This window comes from Rhineura floridana, chromosome 22 (genome assembly GCF_030035675.1).
Source record: "Rhineura floridana isolate rRhiFlo1 chromosome 22, rRhiFlo1.hap2, whole genome shotgun sequence".
Lineage (NCBI taxonomy): Eukaryota > Metazoa > Chordata > Lepidosauria > Squamata > Rhineuridae > Rhineura > Rhineura floridana.
Window position 1 is genome coordinate 5,533,257 of NC_084501.1, and position 22,525 is coordinate 5,555,781.

Consider the following 22,525-nt stretch of genomic DNA (forward strand, 5'->3'; position numbering starts at 1 on the left):
ATAGAAGTCCAGAACCCTCACACATGCCAGGAAAGGCTCCAAGATCCAACGATTGCTTAAGATAGAATATACCAGCCTTTAACTAACCTCCAGGGTTAGTGCTCTCCAAGTTTTTTGGACTACCAATCCCATCAGCCCCAGCCAGCATGAACATTCCCAGAAAAGAGAGAGAGAGGGGGGGGGAGGGGTGACACAATGGGTTTACACCACTAAACCTGATGCAAGTTAAGAGAGGGACCTCTGTTCAGGAGCAGAGCCTATGCTTTGCATGCAGAAGGTCCCACGTTCAGTCACTGTATCTTCAGTACCAGGGCTGGACAAAAATCCCTGACGAATTTGTTGGAGACTATATTATTAGACAACTAGCAGAATTGTACCTGGCACTGCAAAATTTGGTTACAATATCTTAAGAGGTGTCCAGATGCATAGTGAACAAACAAACAACTTTCCAACACCTATAGTACAAAATGGGCCAATGATCTGATTTGGCATAAGGAAGCTTCATGAGCTAATTCTTCATACCTGCCTGGAAGACACTCCTGATGACTAGGATACTTCATGTCCTAAGCCTCATGTTCTATTACTGTACAATTATAAAGGCATACATTTTGTATGCACAACCTATCAGAAGATGAATTAAAAAAAAAGTCTTCAAGACACTTGGAGACTTTTTTGGCATTTTCAAGAACACAGCACCATCATCTGGAGTTAATGCAACTTCTGTTGCATGGTTTAAAGAAGATCACAGTATTCAGCATTAAGATAGGGCATCATAAGGTCTGTTGTATTGTTCTGTGGTCCTATTCTTAATGTTTTAAATTGTCTTAGTATCTTCAGTGTATGTTTCATGGTTTTAATGTTGCGAATAGTTTAATTCTATTTTAATTGTATGATTTTTTTTACCTATGTGTAGTTTTTATTTGTAAGCCGCCCTGAGTTCCAGTTTTGGGAAAAGGGCAGGGTAAAAATAAAGATTCATTCATTCATTATGTTAGTCATGGGGTCTCACTGAAGCATGCAAACTGAGCAGGCTTTTATCAATCAGCATTTTCCCTTTTCTCCCCACCCCCATGCACAATTTGTGTGTCCTTAGCCCAGAGTCTGCAGGAAGAGGAGATGGCTGAAGTCAGTGGCTGTCTTACTTTTGCTTCAGCTACAGATCACAGCAGAAGCCTGGCTTACAGGAACAGGTTTAAGTATCACAAAATGCACAGTCACACATCATCAAAACAATTCATGGCACGAACTGCGGAGAAATACTTTTGGCCACTGCAAGTGTCACTCCAAAGGCAAACAGCACTCTATTTCCCAGTTGCTTTCTGCCGCTCTTTGCTGGCAAACCCCCATTTTTTCCACTGAGTGATCAAAAAAGAATATCAAAGAGAAGGCGTTACAATTGTTTCCTCTTTCATCTCTCCGTGTACAGAACCACTCAGCGGACAATTAAGCAAATCTTCAACCTCCTAACTCCCCACTGATGCAAATTCTCTCTCTCTCTCTCCATCTAATAGCTATCCACAGGAGCAGGCAAAATCCTAGAACAGCCTTCCCAAACCCAGTGGCCTCCAGTTCGGCATTATTAAAAAATACTTGTATGCCACAATTTCATTTTTAAAAAATCAAATCCGTTTACAAGAATACACAGTAAAAATCACAGAACCTTTTAAAAAACAGACAATCAGCTAACTGGCGGTCAAGGGAATGGAGCAACTCCCCTATGAGGAAAGGCTGCAGCATTTGGGGCTGTTTAGTTGGCAGAAAAGGCAAGTCAGACGCAACATGACAGAAGTGTATAAAAAAAATGGTGTGCAGAAAATGAACAGAGAAAGGTCTCTCTCTCTCTCACAACGCTAGAACTCAACGGACATCCAATGAAGTTGAATGCTGAAAGATTAGGAACATAGGAATTTCCTTATACTGAGTCAAGCCATTGGTCCATATAGCTCAGTACTGTTTGCACTGACTGGCAGCAGCTCTCCAGGATTTCATACAGGATTCTCTCCTAGCCCTACTTGGCATTGCTGGGGATTGTACCAGGGACCTTCACACAAACCAAATGCTCTTCCACTGAGCTATGGCCCTTCCCGAAGATTCAGGACAGACTAAATGAAGTTCTCCTTCACACAGCACATAGTTAAACTATGGAATATTATCTACATTGCCTCTATATTGCTTTGTGCTGCATGCACTGCCCACCTCTCCATCTTTTCCTGTGAAGACCAGAGGTCCTAGGAGAGGCAGAAATTCTAAGCAGGGAGGAGAGGATCTCCCTACCTTTTACAGTATCCTGTTTAGACTTAGAGGACCATAGAATCACAGTATAGTAGAGTTGGAAGGGGCCTATAAGGTCAGTAAGTCCAACCCCTTTCTCTCTAACAAGTTTACAGCACGGCAGCTGGCCATCAACACTACACCACACACACCAGCCTCATTGCAAATACAGGAGGATTTTTTTTGTCAGTAACTTGTAATTCTTCAGTTGATGGAGCTCAGGAACTAGAATAAACCTCATAGATCAAAACAGTCACCCAGAACTGAGGCTAAGTTGAGAGCAGGGGACTTGGTGCACAAGGGAAAGGAGAAATCAAGGCTCCTCAGCCAGAACCCATATCCTGAGAGGAGGACCAGAGGCAGCTACTGCCCCTGAACCCTGGCCACGGAAGCCACAGAGGCAACAGGATGCGGCAGCACCTCTGAGCCCAACTCCCTGAAGACTGCAGGAGGGAGATGCTGCTTGAGATTTCCAGCATGTGCCTCCAACCAAAGTGGCCTGGAGAGCAGGAAAAGAGGCTGCAGAGTGCAATCGCACCACAGATGTTTGTATAACGGCATTACAATATTGGCAGGTTTATGTTCAATTCCTTTCCTAACGATCCCTAGCATGGAATTTGTATTTTCCCCCACAGTTGCTGCAAGCCAGGGTCCGATGGAAGAGGAGCCGGGGTGGACACCTTCCTTTTAAGGTGGGAAGCCTGGACGCTGCTGGAGCAATGAGTTCACTTTTTTTTAAATCAACTTTTGTTCCCCTCACATTGGAGGCAATAGAAATGCCGCAGCCCCAGAAACAGAAGGGACCAAGGCCAAGCAGTTAAGCACTAGCTATTTATTTCCCTTGTCTGGGTAGCCAAGTAATTAAAGATTCAAGGTTTTCTTCCCGGGGATAGATTGCTCTCCTCTGGAGTGAGCACAACTGAACTGTAGCGGCAGTTAAAGCCATTTTGCAAACGGAGGGTGGGGGGGAGATGGGCAGGATAATTCCTTGATGCCCGTCCCATGTTTATCCTTTATGGCTGGCAACATGCAGCAAGCTGAGAACAGCATCCCCTTCCTTCACCCTGGTCCCTTCACGGAGGTGCACAGCTGTGCACCATTCAACGCACCGACCAAAGCAATCTGCTGTCAGATCAAATTTTTAGCAGGGAGGCTCAGAGGATGCACACAGAATCTGCACACAAGTATGAGCGGTAGAGGAAGGGCATAAAAAAGGCAGGCGAGGGGGGCGGGATTGGCCAGGTCCTAACGGAAGAAGAGCTTTAAAAGGCAGGATTAGTATTTATGTGACCCTTCCTCAAGGGCTTCATGCACATCAGTTCCACTATCCTTACAACAGTCCTGTAAGGCAGCAGGCCATTATTTGGTAGACTTTTATCACACAGGAGAACCTCCCCACAAGGCAGCAAACACAGCACAGGATAAGAATACAAAACACAAGGACAACTTTTAAAACACCCCAAAACTTTAAACATAGCCAGCACAGGAAACCAACACTCTACCCAGCATAGGGGGAAAAAACCACTCACAACAAAACAAGAGTATCCCAACAGTAGCCAAGTCCATAAATGCAGCAGAGAGAGAAAAATGTGCCTTCAGAGCTGACTTGAACACTTGTGGTGACAGGGGAAGCTACCTTAAAGCAAATCAGCCCATTGGTTCATCTACCTCAGTATTGTCTACACTGACTGGCAGGGGCTCTCCAAGGTTTCAGGGCTGGGGGTCTTTCCCCAGCACTACCTGGAAATGCCAGGGATTGAACTTGGGACCTTCTGCATGCAAAGCAGGGGCTCTATCACTGAGCTGTGGCCCTTCCCCGATCTCACACAGAAGCAAATTCCACAGAGGCAGGACCACTGCCACGAAGGCCCTGAACTGTGCACTCCCCACCCAACTGCCCTGCTGGCATTAGCCAAGCAGAGTCTAGAATGAGGTGGTTCAACTGCCTTCAGTTCCTGCCACCATAGGATTGCAGCCAAGTTGAACATGAGCAAGCACTACAATGCAGTTGCAAGAAAAGGTAATTGAAACTTATAGGGCATTAACAGAATCAGATCCTGAAAACAGATCTGCTGTGCTGGCCAGGCTATATCTGGAGTGCTCTGTCCATGTCTGGGTGCCAGTTTTTAAGAAGGACATTGACCCAAAGGAGGGCAACCAGGATGGTGAAGGGTCTGGGACCTAAAGCTCAATCCAGACAAGGGGGTAGTGGCTTTGGGTTTGTGGATCTAGTCAGGAAGGGGCCAGGTTCAACCTATTTGGGATTAGACTAAATATCAGGTTCGCATTTCAGGAATGCTGTTAGATTTAGTGCTATCACTGGAGGCTCAGGTGGCCTCAACGGCCAAGAGTGACTTCCACCACCTTAGGATGGCGCACCAACTGCCAGAGACATTCACACACTGATAACAGCCTTTTCGGGTTACCGTAATGAGGTAAATGCAGGACTGCCTTTGGGGACTATTCAAGAACCTACGATTAGTGCAAAATACAGCAGCACAATCATTAAATAAAATAAATAACTGGGTCCAGATGTATAGAACACATCTAGTCAGATCTCCAATGCTTACACTGGCGTCCAGTCTGTCTCTGAACACAATTTTACCCTCCAAACCCTGAATAGGTTGGACTTAAAAAGACCTCTCCAAACTGAGTGAATGGGCAGAAAAATGGCAAATGCAATTCAATATAAACAAGTGTAAAATTATGCATATTGGAGCAAAAACTCTTAATTTCACATATACACTCATGGGGTGACCGACCAGGAGCGAGACCTCGGGGTTGTAGTGGACAGCACGATGAAAATGTCGACCCAGTGTGCGGCAGCTGTGAAAAAGGCAAATTCCATGCTAGCGATAATTAGGAAAGGTATTGAAATACCTTTTTATTGAAATAAAACAGCCGATATCATAATGCCGTTGTATAAATCTATGGTGCGGCCGCATTTGGAATACTGTGTACAGTTCTGGTCACCTCATCTCAAAAAGGATATTATAGAGTTGGAAAAGGTTCAGAAGAGGGCAACCAGAATGATCAAGGGATGGAGCGACTCCCTTACGAGGAAAGGTTGCAGCATTTGGGGCTTTTTAGTTTAGAGAAAAGGCGGGTCAGAGGAGACATGATAGAAGTGTATAAAATTATGCATGGCATTGAGAAAGTGGATAGAGAAAAGTTCTTCTCCCTCTCTCATAATACTAGAACTCGTGGACATTCAAAGAAGCTGAATGTTGCAAGATTCAGGACAGACAAAAGGAAGTACTTCTTTACTCAGCGCATAGTTAAACTATGGAATTTGCTCCCACAAGATGCAGTAATGGCCACCAGCTTGGATGGCTTTAAAAGAAGATTAGACAAATTCATGGAGGACAGGGCTATCAATGGCTACTAGCCGTGATGGCTGTGCTCTGCCACCCTAGTCAGAGGCAGCATGCTTCTGAAAACCAGTTGCCGGAAGCCTCAGGAGGGGAGAGTGTTCTTGCACTCGGGTCCTGCTTGCGGGCTTCCCCCAGGCACCTGGTTGGCCACTGTGAGAACAGGATGCTGGACTAGATGGGCCACTGGCCTGATCCAGCAGGCTCTTCTTATGTTCTTATGTTCTTATGTTCTTAAAGGAGTACCTGTTCCTGCAAGAACCTGCCCAGGTGTCAAGATCAGCCTCTGAGGCCCTGGTCTAAGTCCTGCCACTTTCTGAGGTGTGGCTGGTGATGACAAGAGACATGGCCTTCCCATTGTGGCACCCCATCTCTGCAACTCCCTTCCCCAAGAGATGTGCTTGGCTCCATCCTTGCTTTCTTTTCAGCACCAGATGTCCACACTTTCAAAGTGTTTGAACAAGGTTTTGTCATGGCACTTTACCTTACTCTTGTGCTCTGCTGTGCCTTGTCTTATTGTGAGTGAGGTGATTTATTGTTTTTAAAATGTGACTTTGCTGTTTTATTGTAAGGTGGTCTGAAAGCATTTGCTGATGAGTGGCCTGTAAATATTCTAAATCAATAAATATTGGTTCCAGTATGATTCTGTGGAATCTCTTAAGTTCAGAGGCAGCTTGCCCCTGAATACCAGTTGCTGGAGGGGGGGGCAGAATGGGGGAGGGTTGTTTACCTTTGTGCCCTGCTTAGGGGCTTCCCAAATGCATTTGACCACTGGTCACTGTGGGAAGCAAGATGCTGGACTTAGACTGGCCTTTGGTCTGATGCAGATTCAGGGCCGCTCTTCTGTTCAGCCCCACTAAGACCCCAGGACATCTTAACTAGACATATAAAACACAGAGATGACCTTGAACAGATAGCTTTGGAGATGACAGGAGAAGAGAGAAGGTGCAAAAGGATTTGGATGAAAAGCGCTCACAGGCCTGAACACATGAGTTTTGTTAAAGTTCTAACCCCGTTCACTAATTAAGACAGAAATGGAGAGGTCCTGTGTGCCTGCGAGTTAAGAGGACACTGGGGAGACCAAAAACCAGGCTGAGGGGGGCAGAAGGAGGATAAGGGGGTGTCTGGGAGGTGTCTGTAATCCTCTTCCAAGAGAGTTCGATTTCTGGATCAGAATTAAAAGCAGAAGAGAGGGAGAATATGGATTAACTGTGTATTTAAATCTCAGTCAGAGAGCCAGGCCGCCTAGCCAGACAACCATAAAGAGAATAATGAAGCGTGGAAATCATTACTGATGTTTTAGCTAAGGAGCACCTGGCAGCTACTGAATTTTAACAGCCCCACAGGCAGCACCTGTGCAGAAGGGACCAGAATCGGACGTGGGGGAGAAGCTCAGCTTTTTAGAGAACCCACAAGTACAAGAAGGAATTCGACCTAGACATAAGTCAACAAGCGACTATCTACACAACATGAATTGGTACGGAAGAGCAGAAATTTCAGCATCCTTTGAATCTTTAGCTTTCCTTTAAAAAAAAAAAAAAAAAAGTTTCCAAAACCTCATCACTGCATAGATAGGGCTGAACACTTCTGGGCAGCAGCTGGTGAACTCTCAAGATGTTGGATGTAGCACAAGGAATTCCCTGGACAGAAAATGGAGACTTCAGTGCCGGTATGCATTGCCCTCTCGCCCTGCTTCTGACAAGAGCTCCGCATGGCACAAAACAGAGATGGCAGCACAATTTTGCCTGATTTGTATAATGTATACAATCTGCTTCCTTGATTCCTCCTGGGAAGGTGATCAGCAGCTTGGCACTCATGAGCCACCTGAAGTTAAACTGGCGGAGCAGAACCTACTCCTACTTTTCTTTCTCACCCATCCCTCTTTAAATTGCACCTGCAGTCACCAAGCTGCCTGACTTAGCCCAACGGGTAGAGATGATGAGCCATGGCTTAATTTGGGGCCAACACACACGTGGACATTCTGTATTTAACAGTGTGTTTCTGTACTGCTGGGTAGTTCCCCTGCCTGGTGGTCAGCCAGTTCTGGGTCACATTCCCCCTAAAGAAGCAGGTTCGTAGTTTGGCACACTCCTGCATCCATTTCAGTGGCAAGGAGTGCCTTCCACCAGCTTTGTTTGATAATCCAGCTGCATCCCTATCTAAATGTGGATAATCTGTCTTCAATTGCCTGTGCTCTGGTAACCTTGAGGTCAGATTACTGCTATGCATTGTATATGGGGCTGCCTTTGAAGACAGTTCGGAACCTGTGCAGACTTCAGTAGCCAGACTGTCAACAGGGACCAGTTGGTCTGAACATATTGCACCAACTCAGGCCCTGGCTTTTATTTCAGGGAGTTTCTAAGCAAAATTCAAAGTGCCAGGTTTGACCTAGAAAGCCTGGAAAGCTTGGGATCCCAGCAACTCACAGCACACCTTTTCCAATACAACCCTACCTAAAACATGTGGTCATCTATGGAGGCCCTGTTCAGAGTGCCCTCTCCAACAGAAGCACAAGACAGGGGGCCTTTCTAGTATTGCCCCCCCCCAATCTATGGAATACTAACTCCCCAAGGAGCTCTGTCTGGTGCTGATGTCATCATCTTTTTGGTGTCCGGCAAAGACATGCCTTTTCGCCCAGGCATTTGGCTGTTCATATGTTTGGCTGTAGGTGGTTTTTGCTGTGGGGATATTTGTGAGCCCGCTGGTCTTGTGGGACTGGGGACAGATTTAATACAGAATCACTTTCAGTTTTACTTTTTACTTTTACCAGGCACCTGGTTGGCCACTGTGAGAACAGGATGCTGGACTAGATGGGCCACTGGCCTGATCCAGCAGGCTCTTCTTATGTTCTTATGTTGTGTTCTAATCTTAGATGTGTGTTTGTCTGTTGTAAGGCACCATGAGACCTTGTTTTGATATATACCAATGAAATTATATTATTATTATTATTAAACAATAATGCTGCATCTCCATAGGGAAGGCAGCATCCCACTGGTGCCATCTCCCCTGCCCTGGCAGGACAGGGACTTGCACAAAAGGCCTGTCCATGGGACTGCTGAGGGGAGCCCAGAGCAGAATGGAACGAGAGAACTGACTTCCATTCCTTTTCTGCTGTTTGGCTTCTAGCTCTAAATTTGAAAAAGGATCAACACACACCCAGAAGGTCAGCAATAAAGGATGGGCTGAGCTGCCCCTCCGCCCGTCAGGAAGAACAGACATTCACAGACAAGTAAAGAATGCCCATCTCTTCCTCTCCTCAAGGGCAGTTGTTGGCACAGGGATGTCAAAAAGCAGTGCCCATTGCCCAACAACCCTGAAGCTGACCCCCTTTACACGCACAGGATCCTTTGGCGGCCACAGCTCCTAAAGGCCATGCTTCCAATGAGGCAAATGAGTCTATGGCATAGTTGAAAGAGTGGCTAACTCCCCTCCCCCACTCTGGGGACCCCACCAATTTTGGTGGTGGCAAAAATGTTTAAACCTCTCCTCTCAATCCAGCACCCAAGATGCAAATCACCCCTCCTCAGTCCTCAGATCAAGCATTTGGCAAGCAGAATAAACCCCCTCATTAGCTGATTTGTACTGATCAGCTCAAGGGAAGGGGCTGTGTGCATGCAAAAGAGTTGGCCCATGGCCCTCGGTGGCTTGGACAAGGGTGAATGTGGCCCTTGGGCCAAAAATGTTAGCTACTGTTGGTATAGCACTATTCACCCGGTTGGTTGCTTAGCCAATCTCCTCCTCCTCTGAGCACTTTTCCTCAGGAAGTGAGCCCTGCCCCAGCCACGAGTCTGCTACGATACCCTTAGTACTTGCACCTTGCTAGGACAATACAACCCCTCAGCCACCGCACCAGGGAAGCTTCGTCCTGTCTATGTAGAGCTTGTTGCCCCTTGATGTCCAAAAGTGTGCCATTCCTTTTGAAGAGGCCTTGTAAAAAGCATTACTGATATAAAAGACTGGGTCTGCTTGCAGAACCACCTTGTCCTGGCAAAAGTTCCTTTTCTGCTGAAAGACCCCCAGGTTCTAACATTTTCCAAGCCAACAACATATTCACTGCCAGGAAAATGGTGTTCAGAGCCAGAACTCTGTGTTAAGTCAAAGAGTAGTGAGGTGAGGGCTTTCAGAATCACACTCACCTTCCAGGTAGGCATCTGTTGCATGGTTGGGGGGGCTGAGGAAGAAGGCTGCCCTCAGAACCCTGCAAATGTGAGGGTGACTACCCAAAGAGGCCAATATACTTCCTAGGGTTGAATCCTGTCTCCATAGGGCAGCCTTTGCCAACAAGGTGCCCTCCACATGCTTTGGACAACAGTTCCCATCAGTCCCAGCCAGCATGGCCATGGTAGCTGGGGGTGATGGAAGGCCTAGTCCCCAAAATATGGATGCCATCGGGTTGACAAAGGCTGCAATGAGGGTTGCATTTCAAGTCATTGCAATGATGGCTTGAAATCTTCAATCTTCCCAGAAGGACCCTGAACACCTCTGCTTTGCCCCTCAAGGGTTCCTTGTTGTTCTCTTCACACCATCTGATGGATCAGCATCTGGAAGCAACAATTTTGGGGTAACCATGGTGACTCAGCATGCCCTCTCAGTTTTCAGGTGGCTTGCTTCAGAATTCCCTGATGCAGAAGAGGACATTTATGTAGAAGGTCTGGGCAGGCTGAAAGGTTCCACAGATCTGATGCCAAAAGGTTCACCAGTTCCAAGAACCACAGCCGCCTCTGTCATCTTGCAGATATCAGAAGCTCTTCCATCTTTTGCCCATGGACCTTCCTGATCATTCTCGGAATGACTGGGAAGGGAAGTGTACAACAGTCTCATAACTTTGCTGTTAATCGGTGATGCCAACTGATCCATAATTGATTGTCTGAATCTAGAGATCAGTCTGTTGAACACTGCGTTATCTAGAGCCCACACCACTGGGGCAAGGATTTTGACAATGGAGTCAATCCACTTGTATGATGAGACAGCCTTTGAGGTGCTCCACCCTGATGGACAATAGGTGTCTCTTTGTCCCAGAGAACAGGCACCCCTTGCTTGTTGATGTAGACCTTGGTGACTGTGTTGTCCCAGTAAACTCATGAAAAAATGACAAAGGGTCAGCTGGAGTTCTAGGAGAAAGATGGTATTTCCTGACCTCTCCACCCCCACTGTGGGCTCTGTCCTATTCTGGTCCCACAGAGGAGTCCACAAGATAAGGCACGTCAGTTTTGCAGCACCAAGAAGAGTTCCTAGTGAGCAACCTGATGTGGCAAGGTTTGGCAGTGAACAGAGCCCCTTTGAGGCTCTGTCTCCAGTCCACCTCTCCTAGTCTTGGCCCCCATGTGGATAATTTGTGAGAACATAGTCCCTTGAGTGGCACCTGAATCTCCACATTCAGATTACTGGCCATTAGCAGGTGGTAGATCAGGAGGAACGTCTGCAGGTACCTGGAGGTCTTGCCAAGGAATGGCATCCAGGAAAGGTGTCAACCTTCTCAGAATCTTGATTAAGGCCTATCGGTGGGACCTTAGAAAGTGGCCTTATCTAGAGTCAGGCCTGTGGTCCATCTAGTCCACTCCTCTCTCCTTTGACTGGCAACAGCTCTTCCCCAGCTCTGCTACCCAAAGACTGAATGTAGGACCTTCTGCATGCAAAACATTTGCTCTTTGACTGAACCGTAGGCCCTCCCAAGATTTCTGTTATGAGCCCCGTGTTTCCAACAGGGTCTGGGATGGGGTGGCAGTGTTTGACAAATGAAGAGGAGAAAGCAGAGGGTGTGAGTGAGCTGGGACAAACCAGAAGGGAGGATGAGAACCCAGCCTCTTTGACTCTGGATGTTAGGGAAAGAGCGGCAGAGTCTTCAGCTGCCATTCCCACTGTGCCCCTACAGCAGGATGCTCCTTTGGGAACTGGTGAAGCCGCCAACTGTTGAGAGCAGCAGCAGGAGGTGAAGCCGGGGGGGGGGGCAGGTCACTGTTCCATTGGTAAGCGTGAGCAGTTGCAGCCCCCACCCACCGAAGTGCAAGCCTGCAAGCACAATATTCATGTGTGGGACAGGAGTCGCATGAGTAAACTCACCATGTTACACTCTTTTAAAGCTAGGCAAGAAGGGCGTGGCAACGTGTTGGGACATCTTTGTTGCTACCGCCCAGTCTTGAACTCCAGACCTGCTCTCAGACTCTTGTATTGTGAGCCCTGTAACCGGACCCTACCACTGAACCTGTCTTGAGCTCTCTTGGATAAATCTCTCTCTGGTACTTGAAAGTAAGACCCTTTGTCTTACTCTGAGGCAGTGAGCCAGGATAGTTTCAGACTTTATGTGATTCTGCCTTATTCTGGATCAGGCTATTAATCCAACCAGCCCTAGTTTCATCTACTCCTGGGGTGGGGAACCTGTGGCCGCCCTCCAGTTGTTGCAGGCCTCCAGTTTCTAGCGCCCCTGGCCAGCATAGCCAATGGTCAGGGATGATGGGAGATATAGTCCAGCAACATCTGGAGGGCCACAGACTCCCCCATTCCTGATCTACTTTGCCAGGGCTCCTGCATGGTCCCCAACTGGACATTCGATGTCCTGCTACCCAAGTTCTGTTGAAATGGGGCTGTGAAGGATTGAACCTGGCAGTTTCTGCCCATAAACCACAAAATTTGGGGTGTGACATTTTTTCTTTTTTTTAGTACAGATCACTGCACATTTCAAAGAATACTTAAAAGGGCCCCAGGGCCTTCTGGCCACACAACCACCTCAAGGTCCCCATTGATTTCTAAGTACTGCACAAAATTTACCTACATGTTTTCTAAAACCCCAAGAAAATATGAGGACCAACTGCTTGCTTTTACAGAAGGCAGGTTTTTTGTTCAGGCAATGGGAAACGTACGAGGAAAATGTACAAAAACTCTGGATATACCAGTTGTTGTGCAAAAATCATAATTGGAAGTGCATCATGTAAAGCCTAGCAATGGCAACCCTTCTAAGGTATCCTCTTGCAACCTACCTTGAGCTAAACTGCAAAGTAAAGTTATTCCTTCTTCCTGCCAAAACCTTGCATTTGCCAAAAGGATGAAACTACTTGCGGGGTCACAACCTGCTGCCCCTGGATAGCACTGAACCAGTCTATTCCCACTCCACTGAGCTGCAAAACTCAATTTCTACCCCTGGGATTGAAATGCACGGCGCAGCAACAGTGTAAAAATAGCACCTTAATCTGTTCTTTGGGTGACTTTGGTCATATTTGACTATAGATGCTTCTTTGCCTCTTCTTGGAGCTGCTGAGGCAGCTCTGTGGGAGGGGGGGGAAGTTTCGAGTATCAAGCAACCAGTCACCTGAGAATCTGATGCGGGCCAGTGGTCCAGAAAGTCAGACAGGAAGGACACCTTTGATACTTTTTAAGGCTGCCAAGCAGCCAAACTCAGGGTCTTTTCTCCTTCCCCCCCCCAAAGGTCAAAGCAATTGGTTCCTGCCCTTTATCAGTGAGATACTCCAACACCCACGACAGTCTCTCTGTGGCACACACAGCACCCTAACACAGTCACATTTATCTGTAATGAATTTGGAGGGGAGGGGGCATGAATCTCTTAATTGTAAAGGTTTTAATTGAAAGGTTGCCGCACAAAGGAGGGCCAGGATGTCTTCTTGATTCTCCCAGAATGCAGTACACAGAACAATGGGCTCAAGTTACAGGAAGCCAGATTTCAGCTGAACATCAGGAAAAACTACCTAACTGTTAGAGCGGCATGGCAGCAGAACCAATGACCAAGGGAGGTGGTGGGCTTGAATCACTGGGGTGATTCAAGAGGCAGCTGGGCAGCCACCTGTCGGGCATGCTTTAACTTGGATCCCTGCATTGAGCAGGGGGCTGGACTCAAAGGCCTTATAGGCCCCTTCCCAGTCTACTATTCTATGATTCCCAGGTGGGTGGGTCAGTCTTTTAATTCTATTCCATCTTGTAAAGCGTATTTATTCATTTCGTTTATATCCCACCTTTCCTCCAAGGAGCTCAAGGTAGGGCACAAACATGGTCCTGATTTTATCTTCACAACAAGGTAGGTTAGGCTGATAGGCAGTGACTGGCCCACGGTCACCCAGGGAGCTTCAGGGCTGAGCAACAATTTGCACCCTGGTCTCCCCGGTCCCAGTCTGACACTTTAACCACTATACTACACTGGCTCTCCCTTACACAGCAAGGGCAGAGAATCCTTTTCAGCCCCTGGGCCACATTCCCTTATGAACAACCTTCCAGGGGCCGCATGCAACAATGAGCAGGGCCAGAAGCAAAAGTGGGAGGAGCAATGGATGTGTCTTTCACCTTTTCATACTTGGCCAGATGCCAGCTACGCAAATGTTTCCACACGCACAAAAGCTCCTGAGAGGGCACAGAGTAGAATCGGTGGTGGGCGTGGCCTGCAGAGGGTCCTAAAGACCAGGCAGAGAGGCCTGGAGGGCTTTATTTGGCCCCTGGACCTGAGGTTCCCTATCCCTGCTCCATAGAGTCAGACCACTGATGCCTTCAGCCAGTACAATGTACTCTGACTGGCAGCAGCTCTCCGGGATGTCACGCTGAGAGGGACCTTTTCTAGACCTGGTGCCTGAGTCCCCTTTTCTTACAGATCAAAGCTGGGACTTCATGCACACAGAGCATGTGCTGTCCCACTGAAATAGGGCCCTTTTGGAATGTTTGAAATTAGGGAGCGCTTCTGACCACACACAGAGCGTATCTCCCGCAACTGAGAGCAAGCATGGTACAGTGACAAGACAGTTAAGAGCTACACATCAAGACATTCCCATCTTGAAATTCCCCTGTGCTATGAACTCTCTAGGTGACCTCTAGTAAGACTCTTTTCCTCTCTCACTGCCTCCGCCCCTACCCTGTCTGCAATGCTGGGGTGATCATCACCATGACCTATCTGACAGGGCTCTTGTACGGATTTCAACACAATACTGCACCTGAAGGAGTTTGAACACTTGAAAAGTGCTGGGCAGATGTCAGGCATCCTGGCTGATGACGGAACCTGCCAACTTCATGGTAAATAGCAGGTCCAACGCTTTTCTTCTTTGGAAATTGGCCTCTTGTCATTCCATCGTAACAGATGAGACTGAGTATCAGGCAGTGAAATAAATCATGCTGGTGACAAGGAAGAGAAGGCTGCCTCCTCCACCACGGCAGCATCACAGTGGACATCATAAGAAAAGAAGATCCCCAGCCAGATGGGACAATCTTGGCAAGGCCCAGCAAGGCAGTTCGTGAACAACCCAGTGGATGCTGCACCTGCCAGCAGGTGTAATTTGGGGAATTTTCTCATTTCTTTTTTTTCCCCACTGAAACCAAAAAATACTGTGTGGCTGGAAAGCAGATTTTCCTTAAGGACACAAGAAGAGTCCTGCTGGCTTAGACTGAAGTTCCAATATTCTGTCTCTGACAGCGGCCACCCAGACACTTCCAAAAAGCCCACAGAGAGGGTGTGAAGGCAACACACATACACACACGCCTCCTGCTAGCCCCTGAACAAGTGCCTTTGGACGTGGAGGTTCCATTGACCTAATCACCCTTCATACGCCTAGCCCTTCCATCAACATGTTGCATCAACAATTCAACATTTGGCCTTGCTAACTGCGAGAAGCGCAGGAAACTGACCTTGAAATACTCCACTGAAAACCAGTAGCCAGAAATTTTCGTCTCTCTCTATTGTCCTTCTACCTTTTGTGCTTGGTGTGGAGGGAACGGAGAGGGAGAGAGAATTCTCTTCCTGCTCTCATAATGCTAGAAAATGCAGATCATTCCAGCAAATCTGGTGGGTTCTTCTTCACACAGACAATGCACGAGGATGGAATCAGCTGCCATCAGAAGGTCGCTGACTGAGAGGCCTTCAAAATGATGAGACAAATCCATGATGGAGGAGGAAGCTGCGGAAGCCTATACAGCAAAATGGAACCTGCATATACAGAGACAGTATACCTCTGAACACCGAATGCCAGGGATGAGAGACTGGCGAGGACTGTTGCCTTTGCGCTCTGCTTACGAGCTTCCTAGAGCATCTGGCTGGCTGCTGGGACAAGATGAAGAGGGGCCGACTCCTAGAATGGCCCCAGCAAGGCCCTTCTATGTCCTTATAACCAAAGCCACCAGTTGTCCAACTGCTGTACTTGTGCAGAGTCTGGGGGTTGTATCCAACTAATTCTACTCAGAATAGACCCCATTAAAATTAATGACTCTAAGTTAGTTGTGTCTATTAACTTCAATGGGTCTACTCTGAGTAAGGCAACAACTGGATACCCAAATTTTTACTCTCAGCTTTAATTCTGGGGTTGGACAACACGACCTTTTGATCATCCTTCAGCTGATTTGACCTGACCCCTGAACTCTGCGTTTGGGGATATACCACTTCTCCCGACCTGCTCCCCACAGAGCTGCCCTCGCCATCCCCAAAGCAAGTTTTTAGTCCACACAAAAAGGAGTGGGTGGGTTAGAAGCAATTCGTCACTTGTTTCCTTAATTGCTCCATGCCTTGCTGCTGTCTGCTGTTTTGTGCTTTGGGTGGAGAGAGAGTTTTATCTTCCTGAGTCTCTGACAAAGATGGTACTTTGTTTATCTGCTGCACAATGGAAGAGGAAGCTACATTGTGGCACAGGCCATTCTTGTCCTGCTTTTCCTGACTTGCGGCAAGAGAACTGGAGTGTGCTGGTGGTGTGTGCAACCCAGATCTGCACAACTTGTGACCCGCATACGAAAAGAGGGAAATCTACCCAGCAAGCAGCCGACAATGAAAACAAAAGTAGTATTATTCCTGCCTGACGCATTTTGGGTGACAAAGACCCGAATCAAGCAAGGGCCATCTGTAAAGGCATACACATAAATAGCAAAATCAATCATCAAACTGACTATAAATAATAATACGTTTAATACAACGTAATACAACAGAACAACTAAAAATAATTGGAATTGGGAGTTGTTTGGTTTTTTATTTTTCCTTCCCCTACAGCCAGTCTCGTTCAACACGTTTAGTTTGAGATATTGATTAGATAGCAGTGTGTTAAATGTATTAGATATTTTACCTTTAAAATTTCTCTGTCCTTTCCTGCTTGGTTCAGGTTCATTTTTGGGAGAGACATCCTGTTAGAATCGTCCGTTTTGGGGCCATGTATTCACATGTGACGTTTTTAGTGAATTTTTAGTTTGCATTATATTCCATCCTAGTTGTCCCTTTTTCCTTATCGACTAGAGCTTCTGTAGCCAGCGTTCAGCATATTACAGAATTGTTCATTTTTACTAGATTAACGTATAAACGTATTATTATTTATAGTATGTTTAAAAACGAAAGCACAAAAGGAGGACTGCCGCTGAATGTCCAAAAGACTAAAGTAATGACAACGGAAGATTTATGCAACTTTAGAGTTGACAACGAGGACGTTGAATTTGTCAAGGATTATCAATATTTCGGCACAATCGTTAACCAAAATGGGGACAATAGTCAGGAATTTAGAAGGAGTCTAGGACTGGGGAGGGCAGCTGTGAGAGAACTAGAAAAGGTCCTCAGATGCAAAGATGTATCACTGAACACTTAAGTCAGGATCATTCAGACCATGGTATTCCCGATCTCTATGTACGGATGTGAAAGTTGGACAGTGAAAAAGGCAGATAAGAGAAAAATCAACGCATTTGAAATGTGGTGTTGGAGGAGAGCTTTGCGGATAGCATGGACTGCAAAAAAGACCAATAAATGGGTGTTAGAACAAATTAAACCAGAACTATCACTAGAAGCTAAAATGATGAAACTGAGGTTGTCATACTTTGGACGCATCATGAGAAGACATGATTCACTAGAGAAGACAATAATGCTGGGAAGAACAGAAGGGAGTAGAAAAAGAGGAAGGCCGAACAAGAGATGGATTGATTCCATAAAGACCTGAACTTACAAGATCTGAACAGGGTGGTTCATGACAGATGCTCTTGGAGGTCGCTGATTCATAGGGTCGCAGTCGACTTGGAGGCACATAACAACATGTTTGATAATTGATTCCAATGCTGTTTATATGTACGCTTTTACAGATTGCCCTTGCTTGATTCGGGTCTCTGTCACCCGAAACATGTCGGGCAGCAATACAATTACTTTTGTTTTTATTTTTGGCTGTTTGCCGGCTAGGCACTTGGAGGGTTTTCCCTCTTTTCATCTGCAGTACATTTGGGGTGCCTCCCTCCTTGCGACCCACCAGGCTGAGCACAGCAGCCAGCCATGTAGTTGCTCACAAGGGCTAGATCAACCCGGGACTGCAAAAACAGAGGAGTTGTCACGCAGTGTACGCTAGTTGTGCAGGGAAAATTATTTTTAACAGCAGGATATAGATACACAAAGAGTAACTGTGTTTATGCCTGAAAGGAGACATGCAGACGCATACACGCAAACACTTGCTGGGAAATAACAATAATTGCATCTCAGTGCCAGTCAGATCATGTCAAGGCCACACGCAAACCAACCTTCAATTTCATCAGCCTTTCCTCCTGACAATGGCGAGGACCCACACACGTACACCTCCCTGTTGCAAAGAGAAGTCGGCTTGGCCAAGGCATCGTGGAGAATCTTGCATTCCGGCAGCTCAAAGACCACAGACAACATCACCTCCCGCCTTGGCAGCTGCCACAGATACCTGGACAGTCCAACGGTTAACTTTTTGCCAACACCTGCTGCTCTAAGAGCATAGGAAGCTGCCTTATACCACATCAGACTATTGGTCCATCCAGCTCAGTTACTCTTGACAGGGGCTCTCCCCATGGTCTTCCTAGCCCAACCTGGTGCTGACAGCAACTGAATCTGGGGGTCTTCTACAGGAAAACTCATCCATATAGTCCATCAGCCTGGTACAGTCTACTCTGACTGGCAGCAGCCAGGATCATAGGCACCAGAAGGTCTTTCACAAACACTTTTTCTCATTACTTATTTGATTCTTTGAACTGGACATGCCAGGAATTGGAACGTGACACTTTCTGGGTGCAAAGCGATTGCTTTCCCATTGAGCTACAGCCCTTCCCCAATATATGATGAAGATATGAAACTGCTTTATACCACTGGGCCATTTAGCTCAGTATGATCTATACTGAGGGGCCAGGATCTCTTCTTAATTGTCCCAGAGCGCAGGACACGGAAGAATGGGCTCAGGTTGCAGGAAGCCAGATTTCAGCTGAACATGAGGGAAAACTTCCTAACCGTTAGAGCGGTACGACAACGGAACCAATGACCTGGGGAGGTGGTGGGCTCTCCAACACTGGAGGCATTCAAGAGGCAGCTGGGCAGCCACCTGTCAGGAATGCTTTTATTTGGATTCCTGCATTGAGCAGAGGGTTGGACTTGGTGGCCTTATAGGCCGCTTCCAACTCTATGATTCTATGATGCACTTTCATCTCCTTTAAAGACTGCTGCATAGACAGACTCCTGAGAAGCTTAATGAAGCTCCACACATCTGAGGGAAAGGGAATGTGTGGGTGGGTGCTTTATGTCAGCATAAGCCACTGATCTCAACTCCCTGTGCTGGCAGCATGGTAGTCAGGGCCTGTGTAGAGCACAGACACCAAGTCTTTGCTGGGAAATGGAACCTTCAGGGCTGAGGTCGCCACTTTGATGGAGCTCTTTTGCTCATCTCGGGGGGGGGTTGTTAAAAAAATCTCTGAATGCCTGTAGCATTCAGGTAGCAGATCAGCTCCACAGTCTGGGACTGATCCAGGCAGAAAAAGCTTTCTTCTGATGTTTTTATATCTCAGAGAACTGCAGGGAAGAGAGATTACCGCTGGAATTCTCAGGCTAGGAAAACTCTACTTGAAGGACTCCCTCTCACGCCACTTGCCAACCCCCACACCTTAAGATCTGTGGGGTAGGACCTGCTTTCCGTTCCGTCACCCGCTGTAACTTTTGGTGTGACAGTGCAGAGCAGGGCCTTCTTTTCTGTGGCACCCAGCCTATCAATCTCCCTCCCCCTGGAGATACACCTACTCCCAACACGAATGGTTTTTAGAGGTTAAATGAAAGCATAGCGTTCCCTTCAAGCTATGTTGTTGGTTTTCTGATTTTTAGATATAAATTTTACTGTTCTGGCAACCTTTGGGTTGAAGGGTGGGAAATAATGCTGCTGCTGCTTAGAGTAACCACTTACCTTTCCTTGTGCAGATTTATTAATTTTATATCCTGCCCTTCCTCACAAAGAAGGCCAGGGTGGCAAACCAATTTACAATCCAGTCCTCTGCAAGATTACTCAGAATGCACCCAAAGATGTTCCAAGTGGGCTTACTCCCAAGTAAGCGTGCCTAGGGTTGCAGCCCCGAGCGTTCCAAGGAGATGAGGGTTTCGATGATGCAGCTGGAATCCAGTGAAGCCTCTGCCCTTAGCACTTGAGAGGGCATGAGAGGGAAGGACAGGCACTGTTATCTTCCTAGCCTTGGCAGTCAGGCTCAGCAGTTGCAAGAGGGACCCCTTGAGAAATTGGGACTTTTTGTTCTAGGAATGCAAGTGCACGCACGCACACACTGGGAGCTTGGGCTCTCAGGCTCAAGCAGCACAGCACATCAGAGGAAGGCCGCATGACCCAACATGTCACATCTGTTCCTCCCAGCCAATAAAATGCATCTTTTGAAATCAACATTAATCAACATTGAAATGAGACTTCAAGCTCATGAGCGCAACGCTTTCCTGGCAAGGCAAGCCAATGAAGTCAGGCACAGCTTCATTTCCTCCAGGCCCAGAGAAGCCACAGAGCCAGCTTCCTCCCCTCCTCACAGCCCTCTGGGAGTGGCTGCCTCGTTCTCAGCTGCAGGGGAGCCATTCATCCAGATGGCGCTGGGCTGCAGTAGAGTCCCCACTGTCCCTTCGCAGATGAGCTGACCAGCAGTGCGACGGTTGGCTCCAAACTGACAGGCCCGGAGATGGCATGTGGCCAAGGAACCACGTTATCCTTGTCCACAAAACCCAAGGCTGGCAGCCAAGGGCCAGGTGGAGTGGGAAAGAGCAAGAACGGGATCCAAGGCTCCCCTCTCTCATAGGACATGGATGCTTGCTCAGGGAGACAGGCGCACAAAATCACAGAAATGTAGGAATCTGCCTTAGGCTGTGTCAGGCCACTGATCCACCTCGCACTGCTCTGACTGGCAGCAGCTCCACAGGTTTCAGACTAAGGCCTTTCCCAACCTGGCAGCCTCTTTTGACTGGAAATGCCAGGGAGGGAACCTGAGACCTTTGGTAGGCCAAGAGCGCCCCTTCCACTGAGCCCTCCCCATATTTTTCAGAAGTGGACCAAAATGGAGACCCCCTGCCACTGAACTGTGTGTTCTCCCCACTGAATACTCTCTGGGCCAGCCTTTGCCAACCTGGTGCCTTCCAGATATTTTGGACTACGACTCGCACTAGCCCAGGGAATTCAAAGCAGTTTTGGACTTCAGCTCCCATCAGCCTCAGCCAGCTCATCTGTTTGATGCTGGGGCTGATGCAAGCTGCAGTCTAAGAACATCTGGAGGGCCCCAAGTTGGCAAAGACTTGTCTAGATACATAGTCCCCAAAAGGGCTGCTCCTTGGAGCTCTCACCTGTTTTGCCAGCTTGACTGCATCGTTGGTGAGTTTGGAGCGCAACTGGGAGTCGAGGTGGGCAGCAGGCGCAATCTCCACAACCTTCTGGTGCCGCCTCTGGATAGAGCAGTCCCTCTCATACAAGTGCACCACATTCCCATACTTGTCACCTGCCAAGGGAGGAGCAAGGTGAGCAATGTATTAATCAAGTGAAAAAAGCCTATAGGTCAGGGGTGGGGAACTTTCCTGGCTCTAAGAGCCAGGTCTGTCATCTGTCCCCTCCCTGCAGGCCAACTTTGAGAGGTGGGCGGGACACCCACACACCAATCATATTATGCCATTGTGATATCACATGATTGACAGGCAGGTTGCCCCACCCACATGTCAAAATCCCTTGCACGGGGATTGCAGAAATGACGGGAAGGTGAGAAAGAAAAGATCACAGGCAGTGGATTCCGCACTCTGCTGGTGCTCACAAAAGGCACTTTTCTTTCTGCCTTGTCTGCCCAGCAGGAAACAGATGCGCACAGCCAAACTGAGTAGGGTTTAGCCCCTGCTCCTCAGCTGACAAGTAGGGGGCTAAATCGTGTTTTGGCTGCAAGCGCCTGTCTGTGCAGCCCAAGCAGAATGGAATCCTGCCCTCCTGCCCATGAGTGGGGTCAGCTGACTGACATGTGGGCATGGCTTTTGTGGAAAATGGCCTTGCCGGCCAAACTGGACTCCGTCAAGGGCCAAAATTGGCCCACAGGCTGGAGGTTCCCCATCCTGCTGTAGGTAGACTAACAATGCACCCTCAAGTAATCAGGAAACATTGTTTAATGTTAATGAAATATTATTTTAATGTGAGTACTTCTTAAAACTGCAGGTGTCAGAAGAGGCATCCCCTTGTCTCTCTCAGGAGGGAGGGAATGCTCATTCTAAGACGGGCACCTGCCGTGACCATATAAAAACAACGTACACCTCTCCCTTCATACCCATTGTTTTATTCATGCAAATCAATTAATTACTCTGTTAAAATGCATACGATTAACCGACTTCTTTACATTGGGTGGCAGCCCTTTTTTATATACATCTTTCTTTCCTGTCTCTGGCCTGGTTCGCACATCAATTTAAATCAGAGTTAAGCCATCATTAAGCTAAACTATGGTTTAAAGGTGAATGCACTGAATGCTGTTTGCTCTGGGGCTAAACTCGAGGGCCCTTCAGTCTTCCTCCACTGCTGCCGCTGCCAGTCTCGCTTAGTATTATATCTGAACTCAGGCTTGTTTCTTTCCAAACAAGCCATGGTTATAACTCACGAAACGTTTGGCCACAAGCGTAAGTGCAGACGCAAGGCAGCGGCTTCACTTCTGGCAGCAGCAGG

At 47.5% G+C, this 22,525-nt stretch overlaps 1 protein-coding gene across 10 annotated transcripts in view; it reads right to left on the bottom strand.

The window, feature by feature from the left end:
- Positions 1–22,525, bottom strand: part of PC (pyruvate carboxylase) — a 328,935-nt gene that overhangs the window by 220,280 nt on the left and 86,130 nt on the right. For all 10 annotated transcript variants that reach the window (XM_061606807.1, XM_061606797.1, XM_061606799.1 and 7 more), the window contains one exon: positions 21,181–21,332. In XM_061606807.1, the coding sequence (XP_061462791.1) occupies positions 21,181–21,332 (152 nt within the window). The remainder of the gene's footprint in view (positions 1–21,180; positions 21,333–22,525) is intronic.